The following is a 16,188-nucleotide window of genomic DNA, read 5'->3' on the forward strand; positions in this document are numbered from 1 at the left end:
AGTAGCAGATAGGAATATAGGCTGCCTGTATTCACCACTTGTAAGCTATGTGATCTTGGGCAAGTTATTCAACTTCTCCAAACCGGAGTTTTCTTATCTGTAAAGTGGGAATAATAATAGTACTTACTTCAAGTAGTTGCTATGATGACAACATCAGTTAAAATATGAAATGCACTTAGGACAGAGCCTCATATTCTGTAACTATTATATGCTAGTGTATTCATCAGCTTGGGCTGATGTAACAAAATACCATTGACTGGGTGGCTTAAACCACGGAAATTTATTTTCTCAGTGTGGAGACTCGAAGTCTTACATAAGGTCCAGTTGGGTTAGTTTTTGACTAGGACTATATTCCTGGCTTGCAGACAGAAGCCTTCTCCGTAAGTCCTCACATGGCCTCTCCTTAGTGCCTGCAGCGCCTGGAGAGGGAGAGAGGGAAACAAAAGGAGAAAGGGAGAGGGAGGAGGGTAGCAAACTCTCTAAGGTCTCTTCTTATGAGGACACTGATCCTCTCAGAGCAGGATCCCACCTTTATTTATGACTTTATGTAACCTTAATTACTTCCACAAAGGTCCTATCTTTAAATAGTCTCCAAATACATTGGGGGTTAGGGCTTCAAGATAAATTTGGGGAAACACAAAACATTCTCGGTTCATGACAGCTAGCAAATACTATAATTGTATTCTATTTCCTAAGTAGTCGTTTTTGTAAACTATTGATGTAGAAATGTATTTGGAGTTAAGTACTCCTATTTTGTTGGAGAGAGAGAACTTAGCAATAAAACGGCATTACAGTGTAATCGCTATTGTGGAAAATATATAGCAATGCATGAAAAATATTGTGTGTGTGTAGGAAAGGCTGTACACCAACTGTTAGCAAGGTTACCACTGCTTGCTGAAATTACAGGTAATAATTTTTTTTGTTTTTGTTAATTTTCTGGCATTTCAGAAATACTAGGTAAGCAATAAACGTGAGAACTTTTATTGAATACTAGAACAGAAAACTGATTGTGGTATTCTTTTAATAATATACTGGAATCCATTCAACTTTCTGCTGAGAATAAATAACTGGCATGTACATGCTATTCAGGGAAAGTGCTATGGAATATTTTACAATAGGGTCATTTCACCAAAAAAGTGATGCCGATGGCACTCTTTTGTCAAGGGTTTGAAAGGCTCACCCTAAACGTTCTTGTGCATATTTCCGGCAGAGGAGGGATGGCTGTTCATCAGAGTCTGCGGCCCAAGAACGCAGGCTCCGTCTCCTTCCGCCAGTATTGGATCCTGGGAGCCCCTGAACGCAGCGAACCCGGCACGCTCCGATAGGGGCGTCTGAGCTCGCGGAGCGGCTCCCGGGGAGGACGACGGGAACGTGGCTCCAAGCTGTCGCCGCGCAGGCGCACTGGGTCCTGGCTGCCCGCCGGGGCGCTACGTGGGAGCGTGGCCGCGCAGTGCTCGGACCCGGCGGCCGCGGCGGAAAGAAGGGGGCGTGCCGGCCCAGCTGGGAGAGGGTGAGCTGGTGGCTGTCCCGGGCTTGGGGAGCTGGGCGAGCGGGGAAGCGCGAGTTCCGCCCGCGGCCACCCTGTTGTGTGCGGTGCTCTCCACAGCTCCGGCGTCGGGCTCAGACAAAGGCTGGGAGGGCAGAGCCGGGCGGGTCCAGCTCTGTGGGGAAGACTTAGCCTCTCATTTGGGGAGGAGGAGACGGGGTCTAACGGTTTCGTGGTTGCTACAGGCAACAAGTGATGGGATTCCAGACCCCCACTACTTTACACATAATTACTGGCTAAAACAAAGAATTGGGTTGTATTCATCTCTTTTTGCTTCCTGACACCTGCGCAGTGCTTTGAACCTTGTGGGCTGTGTCTGCCCACCGCTTCCGTGTATCTTCTGGAAACATTTTACAGAGATCCGTATTTGTTCTAGCGTTCTTCACTTTGATTGAGACTTCTTGGTCCTTTGCTGATTCTTATGTCTTCTGCCCGCATCTGCAGGGGCTGCTGAGAGTAAATACTTGGCGCCTCCAGCTGCCGGCTGAGGAGACAGATGGAGCTCAAGTTGGGAGATGCGCCTTGAGAACCACTGACAGAAACAAGTCCAGATCTCGGATGTTGATACTGTATGTTCCCTGGGTTCCTGAAAGAGGACATTGAGAAGTAGGAGTCGGTGATTAAAGGAGACTGGTACAACTGGGAAGCCTCCCGTCAGAGGTTCCAGCAGTTTCCTCATCAGAGGTGGACAAGCCCTATGGGCTAAGACAGAGGGTCCTCAGAAAGGAGTGCGGACGTCGTCATGCTGCAGCAGCTTCTGATCACCCTGCCCACTGAGGCCAGCACCTGGGTGAAGTTGCAGCATCCAAAGAAGGCCACAGAGGGGGTGGCCCTGTGGGAGGATGTGACTAAAATGTTTAAAGGAGAAGGTGAGAGTAGACTGATGGGAGAGAGAGAGGAAAAGCAGTCCCCTTTAGTGTGAGATGGAATGAGACACTAGAGTGGAAGCGTCTCTCAGGGAGACAAATGGGTGGAAGGTTTCTGGAGTTCTTGATTGTGGCTTTTGGTCTGGGGTTTTCCTAAGTAGTAGTAGTGTTCAGTTCAGCCTAGGACCAGTATTTCAGTGTCATGGTTATGTATATTATTTCTTTTCATCTTCCACATGGCCACATGGGGCAGGATGGACTTAACCTGATTTTTCTTATTCTAACAGTGGGGAAATGTAAATCAAATGGGAGGCTTGCCCAGGGTCACATAGGAACTTGGTGGCTAGGTCAGGAGAAGCAGCCAGGAAAGTACCAGGTGGGCCTGGAGTATCTTGTGCTAGAAAGCAAGGAAGAGTTTAAAGACTAATGGATATGTGTCAAAAGGAGCCACGTTTAAGGGTCTCTTGCTGGACAAATTTGGGAAAGCTTAGGTATCCAAACTGATTGTAACACCTTGAATAAGTAAAATTCCACATGATCACATTGACACTTAAAATAGAGAAAGATTGGGGGGTGAAATTCATTTGCAAACATTGGAGGTGATTAATACACTGATTTCTTAGTTTGAAAAATAGGTTATTATGGGAATGAATGATGCATTTACTTTGCCTTTTAGATAATCTTTGGTTGGTGAGGGAAAGCTTTTTACAGAATGCCTGCCAATAATAAATGTAGAAAGAGGCCAGGCGTGGTGGCTCATGCTTGTAATCCCAGCACTTTGGGAGGCTGAGGCAGGCAGATTGCTTGAGGCCAAGAGTTTGAGGCCAGGAGTTTGAGACCAGCCTGGCCAACATGACGAAACCCCATCTCTACTAAAAATACAAAAATTAGCTGGGTGTGGTGTCACATGCCTGTAACCCCAGCTACTCAGGAGGCTGAGGCACGAAAATCACTTGAACTAGGAAAGCAGCGGTTTCAGTGAGCTGAAATCATGCCACTGCACTCCAGGCTGAGTGATAGAGCAAGACCTTGTCTCAAAAAGAAAGAAAGAAAGAAAGAATGATAGAATCTTTTACTGTAAATAAAATAATTGAAAGGTTAATGGGGGACAGATACTCACATGATAGAAAGTATTATCCCCTCAAGTTACTAAATGGCAAGGAAAGAACATAATTTTCCTTGATGTCTGGTGGTCACAGTTTTAACCAAATGTCTCGGTAATGGAGTAGCCAGCCATTTTGTATTTTATGGATACTGTATTATAAAGCATCTGGTATCACCCACAAGGTATTCCTACCAAAAATGTTTAATGTGATCCTAAATTAAGTTTAAAGACTGAACTGCTAGTTTACAGAAAATACAGGGGATAGAGAAATAAGATAAACCCCACCTTGAGGATACAGTCAGACTGTTCTTATATCTTAAAAAGACAATGTCGTGAAGAAAGGGGAAGTACTTATTCTAGAGTAAAAGAAACCAGAGCTAACAACCACTTTGAATGTGTGAACCTTGATTAACTCCTGGTTTGGAAAAAATCCAGAATAAAAGTTGAGGAAATCTGAATATACTATGGAATTGTTGTTAATTTTCATAGCTGTGATAAATGGTATTGTGGATATATAAGAGAAGATCCTTATTTGAAATATTTAGGGGTAAAGTATTATGATGCAAACAACTTTGAAATGCTTCAGAAAAAATATAGATAGGTAAAGTAAACATGGTAAATGTTCACAATTGTTGGATATAGATGATGGATGTATGTATGGGTGTTCAATATTCATGATAAAAAGTTGGAATAGGCTGGGCGTGGTGGCTCATACCTGTAATCCCAGCACTTTGGGAGGCCGAGGCGGGCGGATCATGAGGTCTGGAGATCGAGACCATCCTGGCCAACATGGTGAAACCTCGTCTCTACTAAAATAGAAAAAGAAAAAAAAAATTAGCTGGGCATAGTGGTGCGTGTCTGTAGTCCCAGCTACTCAGGAGGCTGTGGCAGGGGAATCGCTTGAACCGGGAGGCAGAGGTTCAGTGAGCTGAGATCAAGCCACTGCACTCTAGCCTGGTGACAGAGCAAGACTCCGTCTCAAAAAAAAAAAAAGTTGGAATAAAATACAAGGACAGTTTTTCATGCGCCTTAATTCCTAGTGCATATATATATTTTTTGAGACAGAGTCTTACTCTGTCACCCAGGCTGGAGTGCAGTGGCTCAATCTCGGTTCACTGAACCTCTGCCTCCCGGTTCAAGCGATTCTCCTGCCTCGGCCTCCCGAGTAGCTGGGACTACAGGCACACACCACTATGCCCAGCTAATTTTTTTTTTTTTTTTTTTTTGTATTTTAGTAGAGATGGGGTTTCACCATGTTGGGCAAGCTGGTCTTGAACTCCTGATCTCAAGTGATCCGCCCGCCTCGGCCTCCCAAAGTGCTGGGATTACAGGTATGAACCACCACACCCAGCCTCTAGTGCATATTTTTAATACCTCAAATTCAGCCAGTATTACTTAAATTCTAGAAAACTGGCAATATGTTATGTGTAGCACTTTAGCAGATGGAAAAAAAACGAGATACAGTTTCTACCCATACACTCATTAATAATTGAGAGAGATAATTATACAAGTAAATAAAGTAGAAAGCAGCCTGAGATAGATACTAGAATAGATATAAAAACCAAGCTTTTGGGAAGCATAGAAGAGAAGAAACTTTCTTCTCATTAAGGGTGTCTGTGAAAACTTTACTTGAACTGGGCCTGAAGGATATCTCAGTTTTTCACCAAATAGGATTTAGGTGGGGTACTAGCCAGATGTGTTCAAAGAATGGTACTAGGATTGTGTAAGTAGGTGTGTCCAGTGGTTGAAGGATAGTGTTTAGAGAAGAAGATAATACTTGGAGAGGCCTTAGACTGGTTGTGGAGGATCTTGAAATCTATGTTATTAGCCGGGCATGGTGGCACATGCCTGTAATCCCAGCTACTCAGGAGGCTGAGGCACAAGAATTGCCTGAACCTGGGAGGTGGAAGTTGCAGTGAGCCACGATCATGCCACTGCCCTCCAGCCTGGGCGATAGAGCAAGACTCTGTCTCAAAATAATAATAATTTAAAAATAATGTGAAAAAAAGAAATCTATGTTGGAATATTTGCATTTTTCTTTCTTGTCAATGGAGAAACCTTTGGGGATTTTTTAAACCAAAGATTGGCCTGAGGTATCTCTAAGACCATTGGGAAATATTAATGCTGAAAGCAACTTGCAGCATGTTCTTCTCATTAAGGAGGCTTTGGGCTGCTCTTGAGTCGCTCTAAATGTCCCTCTTTGTGAATGTTTTGGGGGAGGAGCCACACTGAGTGGGTCTGCAGGCAGTTTCTCTATTTGGGTAATTTGGGGAGATGCAAACATCATGGTTCTTTTCCTTCCCCAGCTCTGCTATCTCAGGATGCTACCTATGGAGAAAGTTTAGAGAGTAGAGTGACTCTTGGATCCCCAACAGCAGAATCCCAGGTGGGTTGGTGTTTCTGGTCACTTACTTGACATTGTTTCTCAGATTTTAGGAGCAGTGGACTTTGATTTTGTTTGACTCAACTTCCTGGATTGGTTTTTCTTAGCCTGTTCTTCAGAAAACCAGGCCATGTCAGTTGATTTCACAGGTAATTTCTCCATCAGTAGTAACCTCCACAGGAAACCTCTTGTTTTTGCAAACCTCTAGCCATTTATCCAACAAATATATTGTGCTGAGGCCACACGTGTGTGGGAGAGAGAAAATGATAGAGAGGAGAAGAAGTATGTAACAGTCCTTGCCCATGAAACACATATATCATTGGGGAGAAAGACAAACGTGAGTCATTTTAAGCAACATTTAAAAGTCAACAGAATCATTTTCTGATATTTTGGAGATGTATACACTTCATTGATGACCTTTAAGTGAGGATTTTTGGTCAAGTCCTAGAGCAGAACTGTAACTGAAAAAAGAAATGAGTAGAAAAGATACTGGCAGGTCATGAAGAACACGAGCTAAACAGGCTAAGCAGAAAAGGAAGGAAAACTTCTAAGAGCAGTTTAACAGAGTGCCATGTATCCTAAATGAAGTAATCAGAAAACTGATAGCACTGGCAGAGCTCTGCACTACTAAACCCCAGGGGGTTAGGGAAACTCAAGACAATTAGAGTAGTCAGAGAAACAGAAGAGGATATCATTAGAGAACAGAAGAGTTTTACAGTGGATTGATCTTGGCCTCCAAAATCACATGGTTTAATCATGTGTTTAAATCACAGGGTTTATCCTATGTCTTTAACCTTTCTCAAATTCACCTTTCTTATAGATTAAATGTGGATGCTAACATCAGCCTAATAGGCCTGAAATGTATTTCAGAATTATTTACAATACAAAAAAAGCATTAAAATATTCTCTATACTTAGGGGATTTGTTGTTATTTCAGCCTTCCAACTTCTGAATTCTCTTAGCTTTTGAGAGTATTTTTTAAAAATAATTGTCAAATAGTTATTTATTGTAGATCATATATAATAGGCCCTTATACTTCATACCCTAGAATGTCTATCTCTGTCCAGATATCTTCAGTACTTGGCAGAATTCATGCTCCCTCCAAAAATGTGCTGTTCTCTCATACTTTTATTAGCAACAGAAAAACCTAGTTAAGGTTATTTCACTCATGCTAAAGTATTCTCATTCTTTCAGCCCAATAAAGTCCTTGTTTTCTCTTGTGGCTTTAGCCCCTTCTGAACTCCCTACTTCCCCAAATACTTCTCAACTGTATTGTCTTTAATCAAAATTACTGTATACTGTACTGTGACCTTCTTTAACATTTCATAAACATTTTCCCTTCAGCCAGACTGTAAGTTGCAGAGGTAACTTACATGTTTCATAACCACCATTATATGTAATCTATAATCATTAGAATAAATTAAATGATTAGCAAGAGAGTATCCAGGAAAACATGACTAGAATCTGTTGGCATCTAGACAAGGTCATAACAACTTTCTGAAGTCTGGCTGAAAAGGAACATATTTGATGCTCTAGGAACTGTTAACCTTCAAGGACGTATCTGTGGACTTCACTCAAGAGGAGTGGGGGCAACTGGCCCCTGCTCACCGGAATCTGTACCGGGAGGTGATGCTGGAGAACTATGGGAACCTGGTCTCAGTGGGTAAGGATGGGCTCCTCTTGAAAATAGAATCTACCTATTAGATGAAAACCTTTGCTTCTAAATTAAGTGCTTTGTTTGGGCTTTGGGTTCTGTATTAGAGGTTTCTGTTTCCTTCTGAACACCATGTCAGACAGGATTGCTATGCTCTTTTCTGCTCTGTTCTTTTTACTCTACTTTCTTTAGAAGGCCTGAATACCAAAGAACCATATTTAAATTCTTGGGATGGCTCTGTGACCTCAGCACATACAGTCTTTTCTTCCCCATAAGCAGGATATCAGCTTTCCAAACCTGGCGTGATTTCTCAGTTGGAGAAAGGAGAAGAACCATGGCTGATGGAGAGAGAGATTTCAGGAGTTCCAAGTTCAGGTAAGTGCAAGGCAGGTGGGGCCTTTGTGACCTTAGCGAGAGAATTCCCTTCAAGGCCTCCTCCAAGCTGTAGGGAAGACTGAAGCCATGTGGATAACGGTACATTCAAGAAAGTTGATTCTGTTATCTCTGTCACCCTTTTCCCACACTTGCATCTTCTTATTAGTCTCTCTTGAGTTAGAGGAAAAGAGATGCCTTTCTGATCAGGGTTAACCTTTATCATGTCTTTTGATCTGACTTTCATGATTTTTACCTCTTTCTCCAGTATTCTAAACCTTGCTCTGATCATAGTTTCTTTCCCATGTACATTTAGCTTTACACAGGTCTGTCCTCATTAAAGACAGTCGATTTACTGGACTCACTTATCATTTTCTCGTTGGTTTCACTTTCTCTCAATGTTTCCTTTTCAATGTTTTTCTAAGCCTTATTCTGTGATCACAGTTTCAATTGTAACTCTCATGTTAACTTGTGTAATTGAGCTTTTTATGCCAGATAATTTATGACTCTGAGAAATCAACCACAGACTTCATTTGTAGCAGATCTAGTGGCTTTTAACAGTCTTCTTTAACATTTAAGTATAGTAATCATGATATTTACCTGGGTTCTCTGTGAATGACAGCTGGGTTCTCTGTAAGTCCTACATTAGCTCTGTTTTACAAATGAGGAAAAGGAGGCTGATTAAGAAATGTATACAGGGCAATTAGCTACCACTTGGTAGACTCAATATCTTAATTCTAATCATTCTAACTCCACAGTTTGTGTGTTCTTATGGCACTATTTTACATGGCTGTGTTAGATTATATATATAGACCTCACCACCTTAATATTCTTTCCTCTATCAACTAGTTCAATAATTTTTGTCCCCTTTATCTCTCTTACTGTCTTTTCATTGTTTCTCATCAGTGTCTTTTTTAATGCAGATACATAATTTCTGCCTAGGTTAGGATAGGCTAAACTGCTGTAATAAATAGACTCCAAAATTTCACAACAGATTTGAGCTATAAGTTATCTCAAACAGAATGTGAACTTATTCCTTGATTATATTCTGATCTGGAGAAATTGGTTTCTTTTTTTTTTTTCTTCTTCTTTTTTGAGACAGAGTCTTGCTCTTTCACCCAGGCTGGAGTACAGTGGCATAGTCTTGGCTCACTGCAACCTCCATCTCCCAGGTTTAAGTGATTCTCCCACCTCAGCCTCCTGAGTAGCTGAGATTACAGGTGTGAGCCATTGCACCTGGCTAATCTTTTTTGTATTTTTAGTAGAGACAGGGTTTCGTCATGTTGGCCAGGCTGGTCTTGAACTCTTGGCCTCAAGTGATCTGCCCACCTCAGCCTCCTAAAGTGCTAGGATTACAGGCATGAGCCACTACACTGGGCCCTGGAACTGTCACTGGACAGACTGGCACTCTTCATCTGGTGATTCAGGATCAAGGTTTCCTCTACCTTGTGGCTTCTCTATCCCCTAGGGTTTCCTCATCATCTGCATTTAGACAACATAGAATAAGCACACAAAGGAGTTCATTTGGGAGGTTTTTATGGGCCAGTCTAGGGGGGTTCACCTCACTTTCATTCTTTTAACAGGAGAGACCTTTGTGACTTCATTCAATCTAATTCAAGGGAGATTGGGAAATATAATCTATTTCCATGTCCCAAAATGGGGAGAACAGAGTTTAGGGAATAACCAGCAATCTCTGCCACAGTCCCCAGGTTTCTGAGGAACCTCTGTCTTTTTTACACTACTGCTCTATTTCTGTACAGACTCCCACAGATGTTTTGTGATGGTTTCAACTATTCCTTCCATGCCCATATTCTCCATATTTTCATCTTTGTGTGAAATATGAACCCTATTCCTATGTACCTCTGGCATTGATGACATCTCTACATAGAAGCACTGTACTTCAAACCCAGTACATCCAAAAACAGAAGATGTCTCATCTAAACAAGTTTCTCATCCTAACCTCCCCTGCTAGAAATTATGGTATCAGCAAGAACAATAAGCATGTTTTCTATTCTGTTTTTCCCTGGTCCCCCACAGCTTCTTCCTTAATATTACCTGTTAGATCCACTTCTACTGTTCATCTGTGTCGAGGCAACACTAAGGCAAGTTTTCATCATTTTATGCCTGAGTTACTAAACTTTCCAGTTGCATTTGCTAATGTCTTATTTTCTTTTTCCGAATCTTCTTGAATGTTACTGCCAGATTTGATTACTTGAAATACCACATTTATCTTGCTGTTACCTAAAAAGAAAAATAAAACATCTCCCTGTTCCCTGTAATCAATAATCTAAACATCTCTGTTTGCTTTTTAAGCTGACTCCAAAATTTATTCAGCTTTTTCTGAGCACTTTTTATGTGCTGTTACTAAAGTGAGGTTAGAAATCCTAAGGAATAAGATTTTTTTGTGAACAGGAAGTATTGATGCTTTAGGTTGGCAGAGCCCAAAATGGATGGATAGGAATAGTAAGGGTAAATATCAGAGAAACTTTCATCCAAAAATTTTATCCCAAGTATACTATGAATAAAATATATATTTTCTATCCTTAAACATTTTACAAGGTAATTAACATTTTGTCACAAATTGAGAAGCCATTTTCTGCTTCCTATATGGGCAAACATTGTGAAGATTGATCAAATCCAGTGAGTATGCAGGGAAAGGCACCCATATTCGCTGAGCGTGCACATATCCACAACCCATCAATTTCTCTTTAGTAAAACCAATGAAATACTGATAGAAGTGTACAGCATTTATGTATAATGATGTACTGCAGTTTGATTTTAGAATAGTGAAAAATGGGAGACAACTGAAATGTTTTTCAGTAGGGACAAGTCAAATTATGTTATGTCCATGCAGTAGAATGCAATGCAGTTGTAGAAAAAATGAGATAGCCTAGCTGGGTGGCTTACTTGGTCTTCCTAGCAGCTCAGAAGTCTGAGGCAGGAGAATCACTTGAGTCGAGGAGTTGGAGACCAGCCTGAGCAACATAGCCTGATCCCATCTCTAAAATATAGTCATACTAATTTTAAAATTTTTAAAATAAAGAATGAGATAAAATTCAATGAACAGATATAAAAAGAGGCCCATAAAGATATAGAGTTAAAACAGATACAGAACTATATGTATACCATAATCCCTTTTTTTTGCACAGATGTATATTTAAGACCATATATGTACAAATACAAGCATTCACATGTACATTTTGGTGGGAAATGTATGAATAGAGACATTTCAGAAACCTCAGAGACTGGAGGGAATTTTATCCCAGTTAGGGAAATGCTATCCTTTCTCAAAAGTCAGTGCATTCTTACATTATTCAGTGTTGTATTCTAGTGTTTAAAAGTATTTGAAATGCCTTTTGAAATACTTTTTTCTTTGGTAAATAAAGAAAAATTTGTCATAGAAATATGGGCTTGAGATGATATGATGTTAGAATCCTATTTTCCACCCAGGCATGGTGGCTCACACCTGTAATCCTAGCACTTTGGGAGGCCGAGGCAGCTGGATTGCTTGAGCTCAGGAGTTTGAGACCAGCCTGGGCAACATGGTGAAACCCCATCTCTACAAAAAAATGACAAAAATAGTGAGATGTGGTGGCATGTGCCTAAAGTTCTAGCTACTTGGGTAACTGAAGTGGGAGGATGGTTGAGCCCAGCAGGTTGAGGCTGCAGTGAGCCATGATCACACCACTTTACTCCAGTCTGGTTGACAGAGTGAGACCCTGTCAAAAAAAATTCTATCTTCCTTGATCTTTTGATATTTGTTCTTATTCTCTTATTAGTTTATTTCTTCTTGTAGTTCACATGGATGAGCTCCTCCTAATTTCTTAAAGTCATTTTATGTACTTTTTTCTCTGTTGCCTATGATGAAGTGCAGTGGTATGATTACAGGCTTAAATATGAAGTGATCCTCCCAGCTCAGCCTCCCAAGCTGGAACTATAGGCACACACCACCATGCCTCGCTTTTTTTTTTTTTTTTTAAGAGACAGGGTCTCTTTCTGCTGCCCAGGCTGGTCTCAAACTCCTGGGCTCAAGCAATCCTCCTGTCTTGGCCTCCCAAAGTGCTGGGACGATAGGCATGAGCCACCATACTTGGTCTACCTTACATACTTTAACAGCTTCTTTTCTCTACTTCTTCACTTGCATTCATATCAGTTCTCTAGGTGGCAGAATCACATTTGAAGATAATCCCAAACTCCTGTGCCTAGTATATATTATTTTTTCCTCTCATTCTCACTGTGGCAATTAATTTTTAAAGTTCAGAAAATACGGGTCATTTTTATTTTTTCAATTTCTTTCAGACTTGGAGAGCAAAACAAAAACCAAAGAGTCATCCTTACAGAATGATATTTCATGGGAAGAATTACACTGTGGCCTAATGATGGAAAGATCTACAAAAGGAAGCACCTTGTATTCCACCTTGGGAAGAATCTCCAACAGTAATAAGCTAGAAAGCCAACAAGAGAACCAAAGAATGGATGAGGGGAAAATCCCCCTGATGTGCAAGAAAACGTTTTCTCAGGAGAGAGGCCAAGAGTCTAATAGATTTGAGAAAAGAATTAACGTGAAGTCAGAAGTTATGCCAGGATCAATAGGTCTTCCAAGAAAAAGAGATTGTAAATATAACACATCTGGAAAGAGAAGCAGATACAACTTAAATTTAGCTAACCATTCAAGGAGTTATACAAAAATGAAAACCTTTGAATGTAATATTTGTGAAAAAATCTTCAAACAGCTTATTCACCTTACTGAACACATGAGAATTCATACTGGGGAGAAACCTTTCAGATGTAAGGAATGTGGAAAAGCCTTTAGCCAAAGTTCATCTCTTATTCCACATCAGAGAATTCATACTGGTGAGAAACCCTATGAATGTAAGGAATGTGGGAAAACCTTCAGACATCCTTCATCTCTTACTCAACATGTTAGAATTCATACCGGGGAGAAGCCCTATGAATGTAGGGTATGTGAGAAAACCTTCAGCCAGAGCATTGGACTGATCCAGCATTTGAGAACTCATGTTAGAGAGAAACCTTTTGCATGCAAAGACTGTGGAAAAGCATTTTTCCAGATTAGACACCTTAGGCAACATGAGATTATTCATACTGGTGTGAAACCCTATATTTGTAATGTATGTAGTAAAACCTTCAGCCATAGCACATACCTAACTCAACACCAGAGAACTCATACTGGAGAAAGACCATATAAATGTAAAGAATGTGGGAAAGCCTTTAGCCAGAGAATACATCTTTCTATCCATCAAAGAGTCCATACTGGAGTAAAACCTTATGAATGCAGTCATTGTGGGAAAGCCTTTAGGCATGATTCATCCTTTGCTAAACATCAGAGAATTCATACTGGAGAAAAACCTTATGATTGTAATAAGTGTGGAAAAGCCTTCAGCTGTAGTTCATCACTTATTAGACACTGCAAAACACATTTAAGAAATACCTTCAGCGATGTTGTGTGAAATATACTTAACATCAAAGAATCTTTATTGGAGCAAAAGATTCTAAATCAGTGATTCCCTGATTTTTGGATTTTCAAAAACAAACAAACAAAAATGGTTCAGTACAATATTACCAACTATTAATTTTGCCATATTACAAGGAACCACCTATTATCAGCATTGTTTCAGAAAAGAAAGGACTTTTTAATATTTTTAAAGGTAGGAAACAGTTCCTCCCCCTCCCTTTTTTAAAAGATAGTTTCACTCTTGCCCAGGCTGGAGTGCAGTGATGTAATCATAGTTCACTGCAGCCTCAAACTCCTGGGCTCAAGCAGTCTTCCTGCCTCAGCTTTCCAAGTAGCTAGCACTAAAGATGTGCACCACTATGCCTGGCTAATTTATTATGATTATTTTGTAGAGACAGTCTCACTATGTTGCTAGGCTGGTCTCAAACTCCCAGCCCCAAGCTGTTTTCCCATCTCAGTCTCCCAATATGCTGCGATTACAGACAGGAACCACCATATCTGACCAGGAACAGCCCTTTATATGACGTTAGAATCCCATGTTTGTCTTTACTTTTCTCAGTTCACTATGTGCCAGTGAAAATTTCATGGCATGTTAGTGATCTGTGGATTGACTTTCAAGAAATGCTGTTTTAAACATCCCTTTAATAAATCAGAATAAAATATAGTACAGCCTTTTACTATAGCCCTTTATATGGCTCGAAGAGGTAGAAATTAAAATATTGATTGTCTCATTTCTAGAAGAATAATATTAAAGGGAGGTTTCTAGAATTGATAGCTAACTTACTGTACATGAGATAATCATATTTAATGGTGTTCTATAGAGCAAGAATTGGCAAAGTTTCTGTAAAGGGCCAAATAGTAAATACATTAGGTGTAATGGGTCATATGATCCCTGTCACAACTATTCGACTTTCCCATTTTAGTGTAGAAACAGCCAGAGACAATATATAAACTAGAATATCTGAACCTTGGCACTGCCAATATTTTGGGGTGGATAATACTTTGCTATAGGAAGCTGTCCTGTGCATCCTGGGATGTTTAGGGTCATCCTTGGCTTCTACCCACAAGATGCCAGCATTCAGTGCTGATAGCTGCCCCTCCCCCAGTTGTGACAGTCAAAAATGTCTCCAGACATTGCCAGGTGTACCTGGAGGCCAAAATTGTCCCTGGTTGAGAACCAATGACGAATGTGTGCAATAGTGGTTCCCATAAACTACATTTTAAAAACAACTGTTAGGTTTCATTTGACCCAAGGGCTGTCATTTTTCACTCCCCTCCCCCGCAAGAGTATGTAAAATTATTAGAAATGACAACAGACTATCATTTAGTATCACATTAGTATGTGTATATGCCATAAATTCCTTAGCAATTCCTTTAGTATTTTGTTGCAATAATTCTCTAAATGTTACATTTGTAATGCTGTCTTGGAGCCTACGAATTATTTTTGGAGATATTTATGCAGACTTCCATCTGTAATGATGGATTTTTTTATTGTTGTTAATCCATAAATATTTTGAGATGTATCTAAAAAACATCTTTGAAAACATAACCACAATGCCATTATTATACCTACACAAATTAACCACAATTCCTTAAAACATAATGATGCCTTTTTGAAGAGAGATTTATTGATAAATCATTCTGGGGAGAAACGTTTCAGATAACTTTAAGTTTTCCTTTGGCAAGCATACAATATGAGATTTGAAATGTGCTTTGTATCAAATGGAAGTGTCTCTTAAGATAGCCCCTAGAACAACATATCAAGAGGCCCACCAAAGAGGACCAGAGAAAGGTGACTGCAAGATCCATACTCAGTCCCCCAGGCAGGGAAATATGGAAAGGAAGAATTGACTCCTAATGCTTCACTATACTTAATGAAGTAGATACTCCATCCTTACAGACGTAATTGGAAGTAAGTCAAGTTTAACTTTTTACTGTTTTATGTGGAGATGGAACAAACAGTTCAGTCACCTGAGTATTGTCAATGTGAGCTATCTAAAGTAAAGCTGTAAATCCAGAATATATACCAGTATCTCTAGAATTTTTTTCTGTCACTACATTTACTTTTTTTTTTTTTTTTTTTTTTTTTTTTTTTTTTTTTTTGAGACGGAGTTTCGCTCTTGTTACCCAGGCTGGAGTGCAATGGCGCGATCTCGGCTCACCGCAACCTCCACCTCCTGGGTTCAGGCAATTCTCCTGCCTCAGCCTCCTGAGTAGCTGGGATTACAGGCACGCGCCACCACGCCCAGCTAATTTTTTTGTATTAGTAGAGACGGGGTTTCACCATGTTGACCAGGATGGTCTCGATCTCTTGACCTCGTGATCCACCCGCCTCGGCCTCCCAAAGTGCTGGGATTACAGGCTTGAGCCACCGCGCCCAGCTACATTTACTTTTTAAAAAAAAGCTGGCCACTAACTCTTAAGTATGACACTGAAAGGCAGAAAACGAGTGGGGATATACACCGTTTCTTAAAATTGTTCACCATGTTTCTATGGTCTTAGATTTCCCAAGAATTTGAATTTCTCCAATTGCTTCTTTCCCTGAAAGACATGACTATGACTTTTCTCTATAGTTCCTGCCTCAATGATCTCATACAGTCTTTGGCTTAAAATACCATCTATGTTTAACAACTGCCAGATTTGCATCTCCAGCCAGGACCTCTACTGAACTCCAGCCTTGTTCTAACCTTGGGCCATGTCACTGGCTGTTGGAGATGTCCCATACCCTTACCTTCTCATCTTTGCTCAAATGTTGCCTTCTTACTGAAGCCTATCCTGTCCACGCTATT

At 40.5% G+C, this 16,188-nt stretch overlaps 1 protein-coding gene across 7 annotated transcripts; it reads left to right on the forward strand.

Annotated features, from left to right (window-relative positions):
- Positions 1 to 1,446: 1,446 nt before the first annotated feature.
- On the forward strand, positions 1,447 to 15,468 carry ZFP69B (ZFP69 zinc finger protein B). 7 transcript variants are annotated; one of them, XM_064372213.1, is made up of 7 exons: positions 1,447 to 1,510; positions 1,991 to 2,415; positions 4,753 to 4,848; positions 5,824 to 5,903; positions 7,437 to 7,563; positions 7,831 to 7,929; positions 12,226 to 15,468. In XM_064372213.1, exons 2-7 carry the CDS (start codon positions 2,289 to 2,291, stop codon positions 13,392 to 13,394), a joined length of 1,698 nt encoding a protein of 565 aa, XP_064228283.1. In that variant the 5' UTR covers positions 1,447 to 1,510; positions 1,991 to 2,288; the 3' UTR covers positions 13,395 to 15,468. The 7 variants fall into 7 exon arrangements, with proteins under 7 accessions (XP_064228283.1, XP_064228284.1, XP_064228285.1 ...); XM_064372214.1 differs by having other exon boundaries at positions 7,834 to 7,929; XM_064372215.1 differs by having other exon boundaries at positions 4,756 to 4,848.
- Positions 15,469 to 16,188: the final 720 nt, after the last annotated feature.

The sequence above is a fragment of the Aotus nancymaae genome, unplaced genomic scaffold (assembly GCF_030222135.1).
Source record: "Aotus nancymaae isolate 86718 unplaced genomic scaffold, 86718_ANA_hifiasm-v0.15.2.pri h1tg000007l, whole genome shotgun sequence".
Taxonomy (NCBI): Eukaryota; Metazoa; Chordata; class Mammalia; order Primates; family Aotidae; genus Aotus; species Aotus nancymaae.